Source organism: Cetorhinus maximus, chromosome 2 (assembly GCF_964194155.1).
Source record: "Cetorhinus maximus chromosome 2, sCetMax3.hap1.1, whole genome shotgun sequence".
Taxonomy (NCBI): domain Eukaryota; kingdom Metazoa; phylum Chordata; class Chondrichthyes; order Lamniformes; family Cetorhinidae; genus Cetorhinus; species Cetorhinus maximus.
The window spans coordinates 221,722,171-221,740,331 of NC_135880.1; the positions used below are offsets into that span (position 1 = coordinate 221,722,171).

At 42.1% G+C, this 18,161-nt stretch overlaps 1 protein-coding gene across 2 annotated transcripts in view; it reads right to left on the minus strand.

Moving 5' to 3' along the window:
• Window positions 1-4,604: 4,604 nt before the first annotated feature.
• bco2a (beta-carotene oxygenase 2a) overlaps window positions 4,605-18,161 on the minus strand; it is a 73,223-nt gene continuing 59,666 nt past the window's right edge. For both annotated transcript variants that reach the window (XM_078533027.1, XM_078533026.1), the window contains 4 exons: window positions 14,764-14,901; window positions 13,166-13,348; window positions 9,208-9,318; window positions 4,605-6,251 (listed from right to left, as the gene is read on the minus strand). In XM_078533027.1, the coding sequence (XP_078389153.1) occupies window positions 6,138-6,251; window positions 9,208-9,318; window positions 13,166-13,348; window positions 14,764-14,901 (546 nt within the window). In that variant the 3' untranslated portion in view covers window positions 4,605-6,137. The remainder of the gene's footprint in view (window positions 6,252-9,207; window positions 9,319-13,165; window positions 13,349-14,763; window positions 14,902-18,161) is intronic.

Sequence of the window (18,161 nt, forward strand, 5' to 3'; positions counted from 1 at the left end):
GATATCCAAGACTTTACGGTTACCAAGTTGCCATTTGAACTATTTTACTGAGGGAAGAAAACAATCCTAAAATTTTGGGAAAGAATTAATTCGAGTAATTTCTAATATGATGGAGGAGATTCTTGAAAAAATCGAAAATATCTTTATTTCTTTTAAGGCCAGAATTTTACGCTTGGTGGGTGGACGCGCGCCTGACCCAGCCGAGCGTAAAATGATGCACGATGACGTCAGGCGAGTGTCCTGACGTCATTGTGTAGTCCTGCGATATTTCGTTGGGTGGGCACGCGCCAGAGTCGACAGCGCGCCCGCCGACACTTAAAAGGCCTATAAAGGCTGTTAAAAAGTCATTAAATTCAAATTTACATTGCCTATCCGACCTTACGGATGGCGGGCAGACAAAAACGCCAAGCGGCCTTTGCGCTTTTTAGGAAACCTCATCCAGGGGCGGGATGAGGTTTCCTAAAGCAAATAAAAAATAAAAATTTTACACTTGAATTAAAAACATGTCCCTGCTGATGTGACAGAGTCAAGATGGTCAACTCAGCTACTGCAAATGGTATGAAACGTTTCTCAGTTGATGATTGATCTATTCAACCTTCCAGGGAATTGTGATCACTACCAAATCTGTTTTTTATTAAATGTCTGCAACATTGCATCTTTCTACTGAAGCCATTGGATGGTAATCAGGAACAAAGGCCCTAACTGATTGTCCCACTGTAGCTCAGAGTCTCTTGATGATATTTTTAACATAACCACTCAGCTCATCTGACGTAGCTCACAACAACAACCTGCATTTATATAGCATCTTTAACATAGTACGATGGCCCAAGGTGCATCACATGAGCGTTATCAAACAATATTTGACAGAAGTCACTTTAGGAGATATATTGGGCAGATAACCAAAAGCTTAGTCAAAGATGTACATTTTAAGGAGCATCGTGAAGAAGGAAAGAGAGAGATAGAGAGGCAGAAAGGTGTAGGTGTATTCAGGATTGAATATGAGATCATCTCATCGGTATTATAGATACTGATACTGGCAAAAATCTTTACCCAATAAACCAATGTTTACTCATGCTAATTAAAGATTACTACTTATAAATATGTGTTTTGATGGCAGTAACAATATAAAATTGGAAGCATCATGCTCTCTCTGAATGGAGTGCAAGAAAATTACAATGTTAGTTAGTCAACAGGAAAATAATATAGACAATTTGACAGTTGCCAGAAGTGCCATTAATATAACTGTAATGTACCTTCCTTTTTAATGTATGCCTTTAAAGAGAAAGATGACTATTCCCATTCTTTGAGATAAAGCACATTCCATTCTCCATACACGGCTGGAGTTTAGGTGCTGAACAGAAATGTGAGAGATGCTGAGTGGAAAAGATATGTCACTTGCTTTCACTCATTAATGGTTTAATACAACTTTTCTTTTATCAGCCATAAATCCTCCAAAGAATGATAAGGCACATATTTTCCTAAGGACTGCTAGAAATTGTGTTGCTATATTCATTGGAAGAATCATTTTCATGCTGTTTGTGCAATATTTGCATCAAAGAACTAATACTTGCACTCAGGTAAGCTTTGACTGATAAGTATCAGTTTGAAAAGTATCATAAATATTTTCTTTCTTTAAAGTTTAATTAACTCATTGAAGAGGCTGTACATACTTTGCAAGACTCATTAATGTTCTTTATCAATAATGATGAAATATTGTGTCCTTAAAAGTAATATGTGGTATGTTATTTCTGTACAATAAACTGCTATACATTTAGTCTGTATCCATGATACTCCATGTAAAAATGTCAAGTTCAGTATTACCACACTGATTGAGCACCAAGGCATAGGAGTGTCATCTCCCACTCAGTCAGTAGCACTCTTATCTCTGAATCAAAAGGTTTGGTATTCAAATCCCACCCTAGAGACTTGAGCACAAAAATCTAGGCTGACAATCTAGTGCAGCACTGAGGGAATGTTGCATAGCTGGAGGTACTGTCATTTACCATGAGCTATTAAACTGAGACCCTGTCTACTCTCGCAGGAGGACATAAAAGATCACGTGGTGCTATTTCAAAGAACAACAGGACAGTTATTCCTGTCAATATTTATTCCTTAATAAACATCAGATAAACCAGATTAATTGGTCACTATCACATTGCTGCTTTAGGGAGCTTGCTATGTGCAAATTGACTGCTTTGTTTCCTACAACATTGACTATTCTTCAGAAGTACATCACTGGCTATAAAATGCTTTGGGATATCCTAAGGTTGTGAAAGGCACTACATAAATGCCACACACTTTCATTTGGTGGCTGGTGAACACTGGAAGATGAGTCACACGAGTCTCTTCACATCCGGCTTAAAAGTGACATTGCAAGGCAACTGCTTGACCTCTCACATACACACTGTCTGTGGTCCAGACTCTCAGAATACAGAATTATTTCAGATAATGAACCACCAGTGGTGGGTGCCAGTGGATGGGTATAGCCCACATCTGGCACTGCTGACCTGCTTGACATCCTTCCACTGCTCCTCTCCTTCCTCCAATCAGCATAAGTAGAAAGACTGTCAATAACAATAGCAATAAAAAAGCTGCTGTGCCAGAAACCTGTACCACAGAGCCTCCTGATCAACTATGTGGAAATAAGGTAAAAAAAGTGATTCAGAAATAGCTTCAAAATGCTGCTACAGGTTTTACTATAAGGCTCTATAAATTCACCTCCATAAATAGCACAATATCTAGAATCTCTCTGGTACCCCATGGTATGTTGGTGGGTAGACAACTTTGCACTATTCCACAGTAAAGAGAGGTATAATGCATGGCATCCCAAATGACATTATCAGACCCTCCAACAAACTGATCCATCATTCCACTCATGATATCTCTTGGTTTCTCTGTCTATAAATAGCATATATGTAAACATTTCCCCTCAGAGGTTGACTGACACTACATTAACAATTGTCACATTGTTAAAGAGGTACTTACGCTATTAATTACCAGACTTAACTTTTGATGGCTAAGCTTAATGGACTTGCAATGTGCAAATCGAGCAAGTTCCGAAAAATAACAGGGAGGCTAAGAGCAAGACGCTGTCTGTGCAAAGCAATTGATGTAAATCAACCAAAAAGTTCTGGAAATTTGCAACTCGTGGGGCAGAATTTTCCGCCTGTCAGGCGGGCCCGACCTAATCTCCAGCGGGCGGGGAGCCGATCCCCGCCAGAGAAGCGGGCCCCGCCACCATTTTACGTGGGTGCGCCAATTAAGGCCCACCCAGCGTGACGCCCGGCGGGAAGCGCTATGCGCTCCCTGTGCGGGCGGGGGGGGTTTCCCCAAAAGCGAGCGTGCGCTCTTCCGTGCATGCACATGAAAGAGTGCACATCTCCCTGAGGCTAAGTGCTGCCTCAGGGAGATTGCTGACAGTTCTAAAAACATTAAAAATAGAAAAAATAAAAAATCCTTAACATGTCCTCCTCATGTGACAATGTCACATGAGATGGGACATGTTCATAATCTACACTAAAACTTTATTAAACTTTTTAAATCCCTACATGAAACCTCATCCCGCCGCTGGATGAGGTTTTATGTTTTTTCCATTCCCTGCCGGAGCTCCTGGCCTGCCCACCAACCTTAAGGTTGGACAGGCAGGTCCTTTAATTGTTTTAATGATCCTGTCAATGGCCTCAATTGGCCATTGACAGGTCGGCGGGCGCACAGCTGATTTCGCTGACAGCGGGCCCACCTTCCTGAAGATTTAAATGGGGCGGGATGACGTCGGGGGTTCCCCCCCCCGATATCATCCCGCGTCATTTTACGCGCAGGTGAGCAGGCCCCGCCCCCTGCTTGCCAACGGCAAAATTCAGCCCATGGTGAATTTCTTCACCCCCTGAACTTGTTGGCTAATTTGCATATTATTAATGGCATGCATTGCTAACTCACTGTTACTTTCCCAGCAAGTCCTGTCCCCCTGCTTCTTCTGTTATTGGTCTGCTATTTCTTTCTTATTCCTTAACTCACATTAGTTATCGAGATACAGTGTTGGTCACACCATTCATTAAAGTCCCAGATGCCCCATTGTCTTCACCACACTTATCAGTTCTCACTTAGTGAAACTCTTGTTCTAGATATTCTAGCTTGCATTCATACTAATGAGCATAAAGTATCCCAGAGTACACAAGGAGAAATAAGCAAATTAAATCCAGTTTGTCCTGTCTTATACAGTGCAAAACTGCAATGAAGATATCACATTTGTCCCAGTATTTCCCCTGCCTACAAGTCAGTAAAGAAACACGGTGTTATGTAATCAATCCCAAACATACATTTGCTAATTCAATTCCCAATCATTTGCACATTAACATTTTCTTGTCAAAGACACAAATAATATTTTAAAGTATTTTGTGTTTTTATTTTATATTCATATTTTATATAGAATGAATCCTTAACAGGTTGAAATTAATGTTGCAAACTAGATAGTATATACATATGTAAAGTAAAAGTTCCAATAATGTGAAGAATGTTTGTTATAAAAAAGGCTACACATCTGTAAACATTTCTTTGTTGTTTTGCAAACATTTTTAGTGGATTTATCAAAGCTTTGGCGCATTGGAAATGTTCAAAGGGCGTTTTTTTATTAGCACTCATCAATGTAAGGCACATTAACACCGGAAACTGAACATTTACTGATATCACTTTCAAGTACAAACAGCTCAAGTATATCACAAGTTAGATGTAAAGTTTCCTCTTCGTCCCTAAATTACATTTACATTCAACTTTTCACCAGAAAATGATTAAACATAAGCAACAGGCAGATTTTCTCCTCTTTGACCCAGAGTTGAAATCAATGGTAAAACTCCTACTGCTGTCCTGGTTTAGATTAGCTAATTTGACAAAGGGAAGATCAAAAGTGAGCACTTCTCTGTATGGTTCAGTTTCATACTGGGCAGTGCACTTATGAACTAAACTAAGTAGGGGTAGACTGTGCCTGTTTTATTTGTGTGTAACCCTGGAACATAGGGGCAGGAGGGATGACTTATCACTCCTCAAGCCTGTTGCACCATTCAACTAAATCATGGCTGATCTGTGACCCAACTCCACATACCCATCCTTGCCCCATATATCTTTGATTAACAAAAACCTAACAATCACAGATTTTTAAATAGATCCAGCATCAACTGATGTTTGCGAAAGAGAGTTCCAATCTTCTACTACTCTTCATGTATAAGTGTTTCCTAACTTTACTCTTCAAAGGACTTACTCCAAATTTTAGGCGATGTCCCCTGGTCCTAGACTCCCTAGCCAGCAGAAATAGTGTCTCTCTATCTACCCTTCTTTTGCATCATCACAAGAAGATAAGAGTTGCTATACAAAAAAAGACCAAGGTCCATCTGGTTCACCTTCTGCCATCCTAGTAGATAAATGATGCAACTGTAAGAATTATTGACTAAACATAGCAATCAATCTCTATTAAATAGTACACAACAGACCTTGAAACAAGAGAAAAAAATCTGAGTGATTGAGAGTTTGAAAACAATAGGTCCAAGACATCTGTTCCTCCCAAGCATACCATATCTTCCATATCATGTCTCATATACTGGAATACAAAATGTTACTTCTGAAGGAAATCTATTTAATTTGCTTTTGATTAGGTTAATACTAATGGCTTCCACCATTCATCTAGGAAGTGTGTTCCATAGATTGATTCACTGAACCAAAATGGGCCAAGGTGATGCGCTGACACTCATTCTCTGCTAATATGATTCTGTAACTATTACCTCAGTTAGCTGAGGAAGATAAATCTGGTTTATTTTGCTGCTTCTGAATGTGGTTGTGCCAACAATAAAGCAATTTCTTAACACTGTGCTAGTGCTTCAGTAATAGGAGGTCAGGAATGGTTAAAATTGAACCCTAGGTGTGACCTTGAGTCCTCCATTGTGGGTGAAAGCTATAATGCTCTGGCCCACACCACACAACGTGAGCTTATCAGAGCTGTTCTTAAACGAAATCCAATATATTAAATTCATAAATTAATTATTATTGCTTATTCAGAGTGTAAAAAAGTGCAAGCCTTTGATTAAAATTTTTGGAAGTGCCTGAGGTGCTAGAACCCAGTTGCACAAATCTTGGAATTACTTCGATAAAGTCTAGAGTTCTGCAAAGACACCATGAAACCCAAATGGTATCCGGACAGCCACTTCTGCTCTGCCCATTTCAGTGAAGGTCTTGGCATCGAGTACAAGCAGCAAACTGCTCTTATTCTGAAAAACAACAACAATCGAATCTTTAGCGGAGGTTAGAAGAAAACCCATTAATGTCGCAATCTGGTCCCTTTCAGTCAAATACAAAAGATATTTCTTCAGGTAACTTTGATGAAGGGCCGTGCCTGAAATATTAATCTTTCTTGCTACCCTGATTTGCATTTCTATCTTACAATGATTTAAAAAAATACTCTTTAGAGAGACAATTATTTACCAACCTTGATACGCTTTACTACTTAGTATTCCTAGCACAGAGCTTGAATGCACAGCAACAATTTTCTGACCATCAATTTTAATGACCTGGATATTGTAGGAGCTATGAATCATGACTGCTGAATCCCCATGTGAATTCATGAAAGGCACTCCAGTCACATGAAGCCTTGCTTTGGGAGAACGAAATCATAAAACTATCCGAGTGTAGTTTTTAAGTTTATTTGTAAATTCAGCAGAAAGCTGTGCTCAGTGCAAGTACAAGTTGGAAACTTTGTGCTGTTGTAGCTCTGTGACTCACCTCCCTTTGAGTTCAGCTCTTCACAGGAATTATGGGATTAGTGAGCAAAAAATTAGTTACAATTGGTTTTCAGATACAGGATTGACAATATCCTGGGAGCCAGAAGCACCTGAAAGGGGCATGTTTCTGGTGAGATGCAGATGTCAATTTGGCGTGCAGAGGCATTTTGATGATCGAGGCCTAATTTGGACCTAATTGGGCCTAAAAAAGCTGCCTTGCCAATAGTGGCCCTGAGGTAGGTCATGAGGTGAACAGGTGTGAGCACAGCACCACTATGGACTGCTGTGGAGCCAGGAGAAAATCTTCCCCTTCTCTGGACTCCTCGTGAAGGTAAAAAATAAACATAAAGACATATATTTCCGTTGGAGGTTGCTAGTTAGGCCGCAACAATCATTATAAGGTGCATGTTCTGTTCTTTCTGACTATATTGCAGAGGTGTCCTTAACAGGTGTTAGGCCAATTATTAGCATATGCTTGTTTAAGGAATTTGAGCAGGATGTCTGTAAATATTGTTCAAGGATAATATGTCATAATTGGACATAGTTCAAGGATAATATGTCATAATTGGACATATTTCAGGCATCCTTGGGCCGCAGGCGATTTAAGAGTAATTTCAGCAGAAGATTGATGGAAACCCCAGATACACTGCATAAGCAGTGTTTCTGCCAAAGTTGCTATGGCTGATTGTGAGAATCCCCTATTGGAAAATTCCCTTTGCTAATCTTTAAATTGTGCTCCCTAATACTTGAATGTTTTGCATTGTGACATATTTACTTTGGTCAGTTTCATTGATAATATTGAAAATTTCATAGGAACAGCAGTAGGCCAATCATCTCCTCGAGCCTGTTCCCTCATTCAGTTAGATCAAGGCAAATCAGTACCTTAATACCATATCCCTCGATGCCTTTTCCTAATTAAAATTTTAAAAAATACCCTTGCTAAACAAAAATTAAGCTCAGTTAGGTCACCTTAAAGTGCATGTTGTCTTTTGGAAACAAGCCTAACTTCTTTAACCTTCCCTTGTATTTAATTATTTGAAAACAAAAATCATATTTTTTGCTCGCCCTTTCTGCTGTCTCACTGACAAAGGTATTCTTCCTACGATAAGAATAACATTTTTTTGTATTCTTTCATGGAGTGTTGGTGTCGCTGGCAAGATAACATTTGTTGCCCATCCCTAATTTCCCTTCAACTGCTTGGCTTCATAGGTCATTTCAGAGGGCAGTTAAGAGTCACCCACATTGCTGTGGGTCTGGCGTCACTTCTAGACCAGACCAGGTAAGGACAGTGGATTTCCTTCCCTAAAGGATATTAGCGGGTTTCTAATGATGAATTGATGATAGTTTCATGGTCACCGATACTGAGACTAGTTTTCAATTCCAGATTTTATTAATTGAATTTAAATTCCACCAACTAACATGGTGGGATTTGAACCCATGTCCCCAGAGCATTAGCCTGGGCCTCTAGATTACCAGTCCAGTGACATTACCACTAGCCCACCATTTTCCCCTGTGCAGCAAAGTGAAATGGAGAAGAAAAGTAGAATATGGGAAAAACTTTCCCCCCATTGGGGGGGAAGTGCAGGAGTGGGCGCGGGCAGGAGCACTTCCGATCGGTGCCCCCAATCGGGGGCGCGCCGCCATTTTACGTGGGCAGGTCCGCCAGTGAGCACTTCCCTGTGTGGGCAGAGACGGGGGGGGGATTCCATCAGCCAGGAGTGCGCTCTTTTGCGCATGCACATGAAAGAGTGCACTCATCTCCCTGAGGCTAAGTGCTGCCTCAGGGAGATCAGCTCTGAATTAAAATTTGCAATAAAAATGATAGGAAAATTTCCCTGACATGTCCCCTCATATGACACTGTCACATGAGTTGGGACATGTCCATAACTTTAACTGAAACCTTTATTAAAAATTTAAATACCCTCATGAAACCTCATCCCGCCAGTGGATGAGGTTTCATGCTTTTTCTGAAGCCCGCCAGGGCTCCCGGCCTGCCCGCCAACCCTAAGGTTGGACGGGCAGGTCCATTAATGATATTAATTAGTTTTTCAATGGTCTCAATAGGCCGTTGACAGGTCGGCGGGCGCGCAGCTGACTTGGCTGCGACCCCGCCGACCTGAAAATGGAAATGACGCGGGGTAACGTTGGGAGTTCTGCCCGATGTCATCCCGCGTCATTTTACACATCAGCAAGCGGGCCCCACCCCCGCTCGTCAACCGGAAGATCCTGCCCTATGTGTTCTCATAGGAGGTTGAGGGAGTTGCATGTTATTAAAATATGTAGCCAGATTTATAGTGGAGCCATACATCAAAAATATCTGCCCTCTCTCTCTCTCTTCCAAAGGGACTGTCAAGAGAAAGGGAGGTTAAAGAATGATAATATCATCCGATTAAATTTATGTTATTTGACAGCACTTCTTCTAATTAAGAAAAATAATTCCAGTTACCGGATTTGGTGAAACGACTACAGATAAGATAATTCCATCATCCTCGTCGACACTGTTGGGCGAGGGCACAAAGACCGGCTCTGATGGATAGTACCCCTTTTCTTTCCAAGTCTGCAGAGAAAAAAATATATGACCAGATCAATTTACATTTATAAAGTGCTTTTGATGTACAAAATTGTTCCAAGACACTTCAGAGGGGCATAAGAAATATATTGGATATTGAATCAAAGAAAAGATTGATACATTTATATTGTCTCTTACGGTGTTACTGAAGTGTTTTATAACCAATTACTTAAGAAATGTTGTAATGTAGGAAAGAAGATGATATTAGGAAGAGTAAGCAACAGCTTGGTTAAAGAGGCTTTTTTAAAAATTTGTTCACGGGATGTGGGCATCACTGGCTATAGGCCAGCATTTATTGCCGGTCCCTAATTGCCCTTGAGAAGGTGGTGACAAGCCTCCTTCTTGAACCGTTGCAGTCCCTGTGTTGTAGGTACACCCACAGTGCTGTTAGGAAGAGTTTTCTAGGATTTTGACCCAGAGACAGTGAAGGAACGGTGATAGAGGCCAGAATCTTCGGGTCAGCGTGTGGGGGCGGATGCCCCTCGCCGACGGGTAAAATGACGCGTGGTGAAGTCAGGCTTGCGTCCCGACGTCACCGCGCATCATTCAGATCTTCAGTTCGATGGGCACGCACTGGAGTCGGCTACCCGCCCGCCGAACTGTCAAAGGCCTATTAAGGCCATTTAAATAACAATTAAAATAATTAACAGAGCTGCCCGTTCAACCTTAAGGTTGGGGGGCAGGCGAAAAGCCCAGGCGGCCTTCGCATTTATCACGAAACCTCATCCCACGGGTGGGATGAGGTTTCATGAAGGTTTTTAAACTTTAATAAAAACTTTTAATAAAATTCATAGTCGTGTCCCAGCTCATGTGACACTGTCGCATTAGAGGACATGACTTAAAATTTGTTTTCTTTATTTAAATTTGTCAAAATCAAACTAATCTCCCTGAGGCAACTCTGTGCCTCAAGGAGATTTCTGCGCTCTTTCGCGCGCATGCATGAAAGAGCGTAGGCCCCGACTCAGACTCCTCCCCCCGCCCGCACATGGAGCGCTCAGCGCTTCCAGGTGCGCGTCACGCTGGGCGGGCCTTAATTTGTTCACCCACGTTAAATGGCAGCACACGCCTGCTTCCGCTCAGCCCCGCCTGACAGGGGGGGAAATTCTCCCCATAGTTCCAAGTCAGGATGGTGAGTGGCTTGGAGGAGAACTTGCAGATGGTGGTGTTCCCATGCATCTGCTGCCTTCTTGGTAGGTTTTGGGGGCTTTCAAGTAATAGCTGCTGATAGAGAGGGTTTGAGGAGGGAATTCCAGGGCTTGGGACCCTGACTACATGATGCACAAAACAACAGCCTAAGTAAATGTAGGTCAGCAAGCACAAGGAGATGGGTGTGTGGGAAGGTACAGGTAGAGTTTTGATGAGCTAAAGTTTAAAGAAGGTGGTAGGACAGTCAGGAGAGTGATAGAAAGCTAAGTCTGAAAGTGATAATGGTATGGATGAGAGTTTCAACATCAGATAGGCTGAGGCAGGAGTGGGGTAATATTGATGTAGTGGCGTTAGTGATGGAGAGGATGGCAGGACTTTCTGATGTTTTAATGGAAGAAACCATTGCTCACCCAAGATCGGGCATCAGACCGTCAGTCCGACAGCACAGAGGCAGTGATGGAATTAAAAGAGGTGGCGCAGATGTAGGTGAAGAACAGGAGATGACAAAGGTAGTCCTTGGGGACTCCTGAGATAACAGTTAGGATTGGAAAAGAAGCCATCAGCAGAGATGTTTGGTTACAACTGAATAGGAAAGAGTGGCAACAATTGAGAGCAATTTCATTCAGCTGGATAGTAGAGAAAGGTAGTGTTATTAACCATGTCAAAAGCTGAAGAATAGTTGAGGAGGACACCAAAGGCACAGTTACAAAGAATGTCATTTATGATCTTTGGTAAGGGTTGTTGTGGTCGTTGACAGAGCCCTCAACCGTGTCCGGCCCATATCCCGCGCATCCTCCCTCACGCCTTCTCCTCCTTCCCAGAAACATGATAGGGTCCCCCTTGTCCTCACTTATCACCCCACCAGCCTCCACATTCAAAGGATCATCCTCCGCCATTTCCGCCAACTCCAGCATGATGCCACCACCAAACACATCTTCCCTTCACCCCCCCCGGCGGCATTCCGTAGGGATCGTTCCCTCCGGGACACCCTGGTCCACTCCTCCATCACCCCCTACTCCTCAACCCCCACCTATGGCACCTCCCCATGCCCACGCAGAAGATGCAACACCTGCCCCTTCACTTCCTCTCTCCTCACCGTCCAAGGGCCCAAACACTCCTTTCAAGTGAAGCAGCATTTCACTTGCACTTCCCCTAACTTAGTCTACTGCATTCGTTGCTCCCCAATGCGGTCTCCTCTACATTGGAGAGACCAAACGCAAACTGGGCGACCGCTTTGCAGAACACCTGCGGTCTGTCCTCAAGAAAGACCCAAACCTCCCTGTCGCTTGCCATTTTAACACTCCACCCTGTTCTCTTGCCCACATGTCTGTCCTTGGCTTGCTGCATTGTTCCAGTGAAGCCCAACGCAAACTGGAGGAACAGCACCTCATCTTCCGACTAGGCACTTTACAGCCTTCCGGGCTGAATATTGAATTCAACAACTTTAGATCTTAAACTCCCCCTCCCCCCATCCCCACCCCGTTTCTCCCCCCTCCCCTTTTTTTCAATAATTTATATAGATTCTTCTTTTCCCACCTATTTCCATTATTTTTAAATCTAAAACTAAAACTTTGTTAGTCTTTCCACCCCACCCCCACTAGAGCTGTACCTTGAGTATCCTGCCTTCCATTCTTAATTAGCACTTTTCTTAGACAATATCACCACCTTCAACACCTCTTTGATCCTTTTGTCTGTGACATCTTTTGATTATCTGCTCCTATCACTGCTTGCTTATCTCCACAATCACCACACCCTCAACTTCTCTCTCCCCCCGCCCCCCCCCACCTTAAACCAGCTTATATTTCACCCCTCTCCTAACTACACTCAGTTCTGCCGAAGGGTCATGAAGACTCGAAACGTTAACTGATTTCTTCTCCACCGATGCTGCCAGACCTGCTGAGTTTTTCCAGGTAATTCTGTTTTTGTTTTGGATTTCCAGCATCCGCAGTAGCTTTTAGCTTTTTGTTTTTATATTTGTTGTGGTACTGTTGGGTAGTGAAGTGAAAACCTGGTTGCAGAGGTTCTAATGGAGATTTGAGTGGAAGTGATAGTTTGCGAGGCAGAGGAGTTAAGAGTAGCTTTTTGAGGAGGAGCTATGCTCAGTGTGTGGGGGGACAGGCTGCACCTCAGGAATGGGAACCATGAAGACAATTTAAAATTAAGGCCAAACTTCTTTCATAAGCAATTAGCATAGGAGCTATGTATAGAAGAATATATTTGTAATATGAGCAACACTTTATTGAAAGACAAAATGGCATTGAGGAAATTTTTGCCCCAGAAAAAGTGCTATTTGAAAATAATGCAGTGATAGATAGAAACGGTGAATGTGGAAGACAGCACTGAAGAAATATTTATATATTCTCATTCAATGTTTTCAAGGCCGTTGAAGGCAGGGAGTTACATATAATTTACAACACAGAAACAGCCCAATAGATGTACGCTGGTGGTTATGCTCTATCTGAGCCTCCCCCACCACCTCACTTCATCTAACCCTATCACATCTCCTTCTATTCCTCTCTCCCCCTTGTATTCATCTAACTTCCTCTTTTATGCTTAATCTTCCATACAAAATTATATTTGTAATGAGCAAACAAGGCTTCCTATGTGCATTTCAAAGGCATTTTCAATAAAGTAAGATAGGCAGCGCTTAATATAAAAATATAATTAGATTCCAGTCCAGGGTTCATACCTTAAATTTCTTTGTTTCCACATCCATCTTTATTAGAGAATCTACCATTATCTCGTTTGCTCCACAGCCATAGAAAAATTTGTATTTCTTCGTATTATACTTTGCATAATTAATTTGTGGAAATTCCATTCCACCTTCATCCAGCAAGACACTATCATGGAGGTCCTCAAACTCACACCAAATCTATAGCAGTCAAAGAAAAGTTACTTATTTTATGGGTCTTTTCTGCTGAACAGGGAATCTTCATTAAACAGCATACCGCCATTTTCCATGAATTATTTGATGTCACAGGCGCCAATAATAAATAAAAACAAGTGGCCAAAATGCACCTCAAGTAACTCAACATCTGTGAAGGGAAACGAATTCATGATTCAGGTGGTGACCTTAGAGGATTTGGGCACCAACCACTCAAGTGCTCCCAAGTCAAGGAAATGCAGCAGAATAATGCTTAATACATCAAACACTGCCCAAAATGTGCCCCAACTCCTAGCTAGAAGATAATCCTGACTGTACATTTTCACTTCCCACACCAGTCTGCGGCTCTCGTGGGTGAAGCTATCAATTTAGTTAAATTCAATGCTTTCTTCCTATGGGAATAAGACTATTTATCTTCTTTCGCGGGATTTGGGAGTCGCTGGCTAGGCACCAGCATTTGTTACCCATCTCCAACTGCGCTTGAGAGGGTGGTGAATCTTTGGAATTCTCTATCCCAGGGGATTGTGTTAGCTTAGTCATTGAGCATGTTCAAGACAAAAATTGTTAGATTTCTGGATACTAATGACATCAAGGGATATGGGAATAGTGGGGAAAATGGTATAAGAGGTAGATGATCAGCTATGATCTGTTTGAATGGTGGAGCAGGCGCGACAAGCCGAATGGCCTACTTCTGCTCCTATTTCCTATGTTCCTCTGTTCCACGTGGTGTAGGTACACCCACAGTGCTGTTAGGGAGGGAGTTCCAGGATTTTGACCCAACTACAGTGAAGGATCAGCAATATATTTCCAAGTCAGGATGGTGTGTGGCTTGGAGAGGAACTTGCAGGTGGTGGTATCCCCATGTGTCTGCTGCCCTTGTCCTTCTAGATGGATAAAGGACATAGAGGATTCAAACCTTACAAACAAAATTACTTTACAAATCTCCGTTTTTTAGTTGTCTCATAAAGTGATACAGTTAAACTGTAACAAAGGTGATATTTTATTTTATTCGTGGTTCACTGAGCAAATATTCTAGCATTCAAAGGGTTTTTATTGGTACCAGGTTGCTCAATAAAAAGATAGTTTTGTGCAAATGTCATATCCATATTATCCATATATTTTAACATGGTTTCAAACACAGGCCCAGATTTTCGGCGGAGAAGCTTTCCCAAAATCCGACCTGCAGATGGACATCTTCAAAGGTCAGGTTTGCAGAGCAAGAAAATCTCCTGACTTGTGCCTGACCCAGGGATGAAAATCTGGGCCAAAGAGTATATTTAAAGCTGTTAGAGTATATTTAAATTTGGGTCTCAATATCTAAGTAGGCTTACCACAAAGGTGAAGCAGTCTATTTTGAATAAAATTGAATAGACTAACACAAAAGTAATCAATAATGGACATACCTTTCCATCAGCCTTTTTGAATACAACTGCGCTGCTGTATGTCAAAGTATTGAGGTTTTGATCAATAGATGTGTTGGAGTTGATGTTCAAAGGTAAGACAAATCTGTGTGGAAAGCCTTTTGGTAAAGTATTGTAGATCTAAAGTGTAACATAAATTTGAATGGATGAGGGAAACTAAAGATTCACACTAAGGAGGAAGATAAAAGTTATTAATCAACTCCAATGGAAAGAAATAGTGGGGTGTGTAATGGGCAGTCTATCCAACATCGCAGTTTTTATGCCACCTCTATGAGTTAAAATTACCCCGTAATCTCCTAGGACTTACAAGGTTGGTATGATTGGTCAGGTGCTGCTATGTATCACCCAGCCTCATGAGTGACACTCCTTGTCTTGGAATGTAAGATCCCTTTAACAATGTTCTAATTTTTCCTAAGCTTTCATTTTCCCCTGTTCATCCTCTGAAAGAATGAAGCTGCCACAATTGGGAATAATTCAATTTGTCTGATTTGGTTGCTAAGTTTGCTAAAGAATTTCCACTCACCAAGTAAAAAATATCTTAGAAGTAGACACACACATTCTACTGCAGAAAGCTAGAATTGGTTGAAGATATAACAGCAACTTGCATTTATATAGCACCTTTAACATAGTTAAAAAGTCCAAAGGTAGGGAGAACATGGACAGATAATATAAAATAAGGGGTGGAATTTTGAAGGGGGTGCAGGAGCAGAAAGACTTGGGTGTATGTGTGCACAGACCATTGAAGGTGGCAGGACAGGTGGAGAGAGCAGTTAATAAAGCATATAGTATCCTGGGCTTTATTCATCAGGTCATAGAGTACAAGAGCAGGGAGGTTATGCTGAATTTATATAAGACCCTCGTTAGAACTCAGCTGGAATATTGTGTACAGTTCTGGCCACCATATTATAGGAAGGATGTGAACACATTGGAGAGAGTGCAGAACAGGTTTACAAGAATGGTTCCAGGGATGAGAAACTTCAGCTATGAGGATGAATTGGAGAGGCTGGGACTGTTTTCCTTGGAGAGGAAAAGGCTGAGAGGAGACTTGGCAGAAGTTTTCAAAATCATGAGGGGACTGGACAGAGTAGATAGGGGGAAGCTGTTCCCACACATAAAAGGATCAAGAACGAGAAGGCACAGGTTTAAAGTGATTTGCAAAAGAAGCAAATGTGACATGAGAAAAAACTTTTTCACACAATGAGTGGTTCAGGTCTGGAATGCGCTGCCTGGAAGTGTGGTGAAGGCAGGTTCAATCGAGGCATTCAAGAGGACATTAGATGATTATTTGAATAGAAACAATGTGCAGGGGTACTGGGAAAAGGCAGGGCAAAGGCACTAGGTCATAATGCTCATTTGGAGAGCTGGTGCAGACCCAATGGGCCAAATGGCCTCCTTCTGTGCGGTTAAGATGCTGTGATTCTGTGATACTTCGCAGGACTGCTGTCAAATAAAATCCAAAACAGAGCCACATAAAGAGATATCAGGACAGGTGGTCAAAATCTTTGTTAAAAAGATAAGTTTTAAGAAGTGTCTTAACAGGGAGAGAGAGGTAGAGAAGCAGAGACATTTAGGGAAGGATTCCCAACGTTTAGGGCCTAGGCAGATGTGTTAATGCTGAATTTGCGTTGCAATAAAATGCATGCTTTAAATTGGTAATTAAGCACAGAGGTCCCCATTTGGGGGAAGGATTAGGGAATCATTGTAAGAGCATATAAACCAGTTCACTCTGAGTGCCTGGGAGAGTCTGTGACTTTGCTGTCTTGGAAATAAACTTGTTTTAAGGTATAGGCCAGCTTCAGATTCATTCTTCTTCGACATACAATTATTGGAATTAACAACTGAAGAAAATGGTGGAAAGGTGAAAATTGGAGATGTGCAAGTGGCCAGAATTGGAGGAGCACAAAGATCTCAGAGGCCTTTAGGGCTAGAGGAGGTTACAGGGATAGGGAGGGGTGAAGGGATTTAAAATCAAGGATGAGAAATTTAAAATTGAGACATTGACAAATCGGAGGTCAATGCAGGTCAACAAAAACATGGGTGAAAGGCACTTTGTATGAGTTAGGATAGAGGGAGAAGAGTTTTGGATAAGCTCAAGTTTATGGAGGGGTGGAAGGTGGGAGACTGAGAGTAAAGCATTGAAATAGTCAAAGGGCAGAATTTTGCCCTCGGTGGGCATGTGGGCCCCACCGGCTCGGCGGCAGGCGGACAGCCGACCCCCGCCACCGAAACGGGGACCGCCGCCATTTTCAGTGGGCGGGCCAATTAAGGCCCACCCAGCAGCCTTCCTGACGGGAAGCGCTATGCAGGGGGTTGGGGGGAGGGAATCCCTAACTGTCAAAGTGCGCTCTTTTGCGAAAGAGCTCACTGCTGCCTGAGACAAAGTGCTGTTTCAGGGAGATTACTGACAGTCCAGAAAACTTTAAAAATAGAAAAATTAAAAAATTAATGACATGTCCCCCTCATCTGACAATGTCACACGAGATGGGACATGTTAATAAATATCACATAAAATGTATTGAAGTTTTTAAAAACGGACATGAAACCTCATCCTGCCAGTGGGTGAGGTTTCATGTGTTATCAGAAGCCCGCTGGGGCTCCTGGTCTGCCCATCAGCCTTAAGGTTGGATGGGCAGGTCTTTAATTATCTTAATTACTCTGTCAATGGCCTCAATTGACCATTGACAGGTCGGCGGGCGAACAGCTGATTTCGCTGTCCGCTCGCCTTCCTAAAATTTTAAAGGGACCGGGATGATGTCGGGGGTTCCTCCCAACGCCATCCTGCGTCATTTTTCCATCAGCTAACGGGCCCCGCCCCCAAATTGCCGACGGGAAAATTCAGGCCAAAGTCTAGAGATAAAAATGGCAGGGATGAGGGTTTCAACAGCTGATGAATTGGAGCATGGTCGGGGTCTGGTGATGTTACGGAGCTGCAAGCAGGAGGTCTTTTTTGAGTGGAAATGGGGTCAGAAGCTCACCTCTGGGTTGAACAGGATGCAAAGGCTCCGGAGAGTCTGTTCAACGTCAGACGATGGCCAAGGTGATGAATTTCGGTGACAGGCATGAAACTGAGTTTGTAGAATTTGTGTTTGATGTACATCAATTATTGATATAAAATAACCGTTAGTTATATGGAATGTTCATACTGAGACACTAGAGGTCTGTTATTTTTGTGTTACTTGCCATTGAGCGTTCGGTATGTGTTACATATGTACGTGTATAATAAATTGATTATTTGTTTATCCAGATGGCAGCTAGATAATCATTTGTAACATATCCATACATGCACTAATTTGGCAAAAAAAACTACTCTTCTTTCATATCAATCGTATATTCTATACATTATTAATTGCTTATTTGTCCCCCTCCTTAGGTTACCTTCT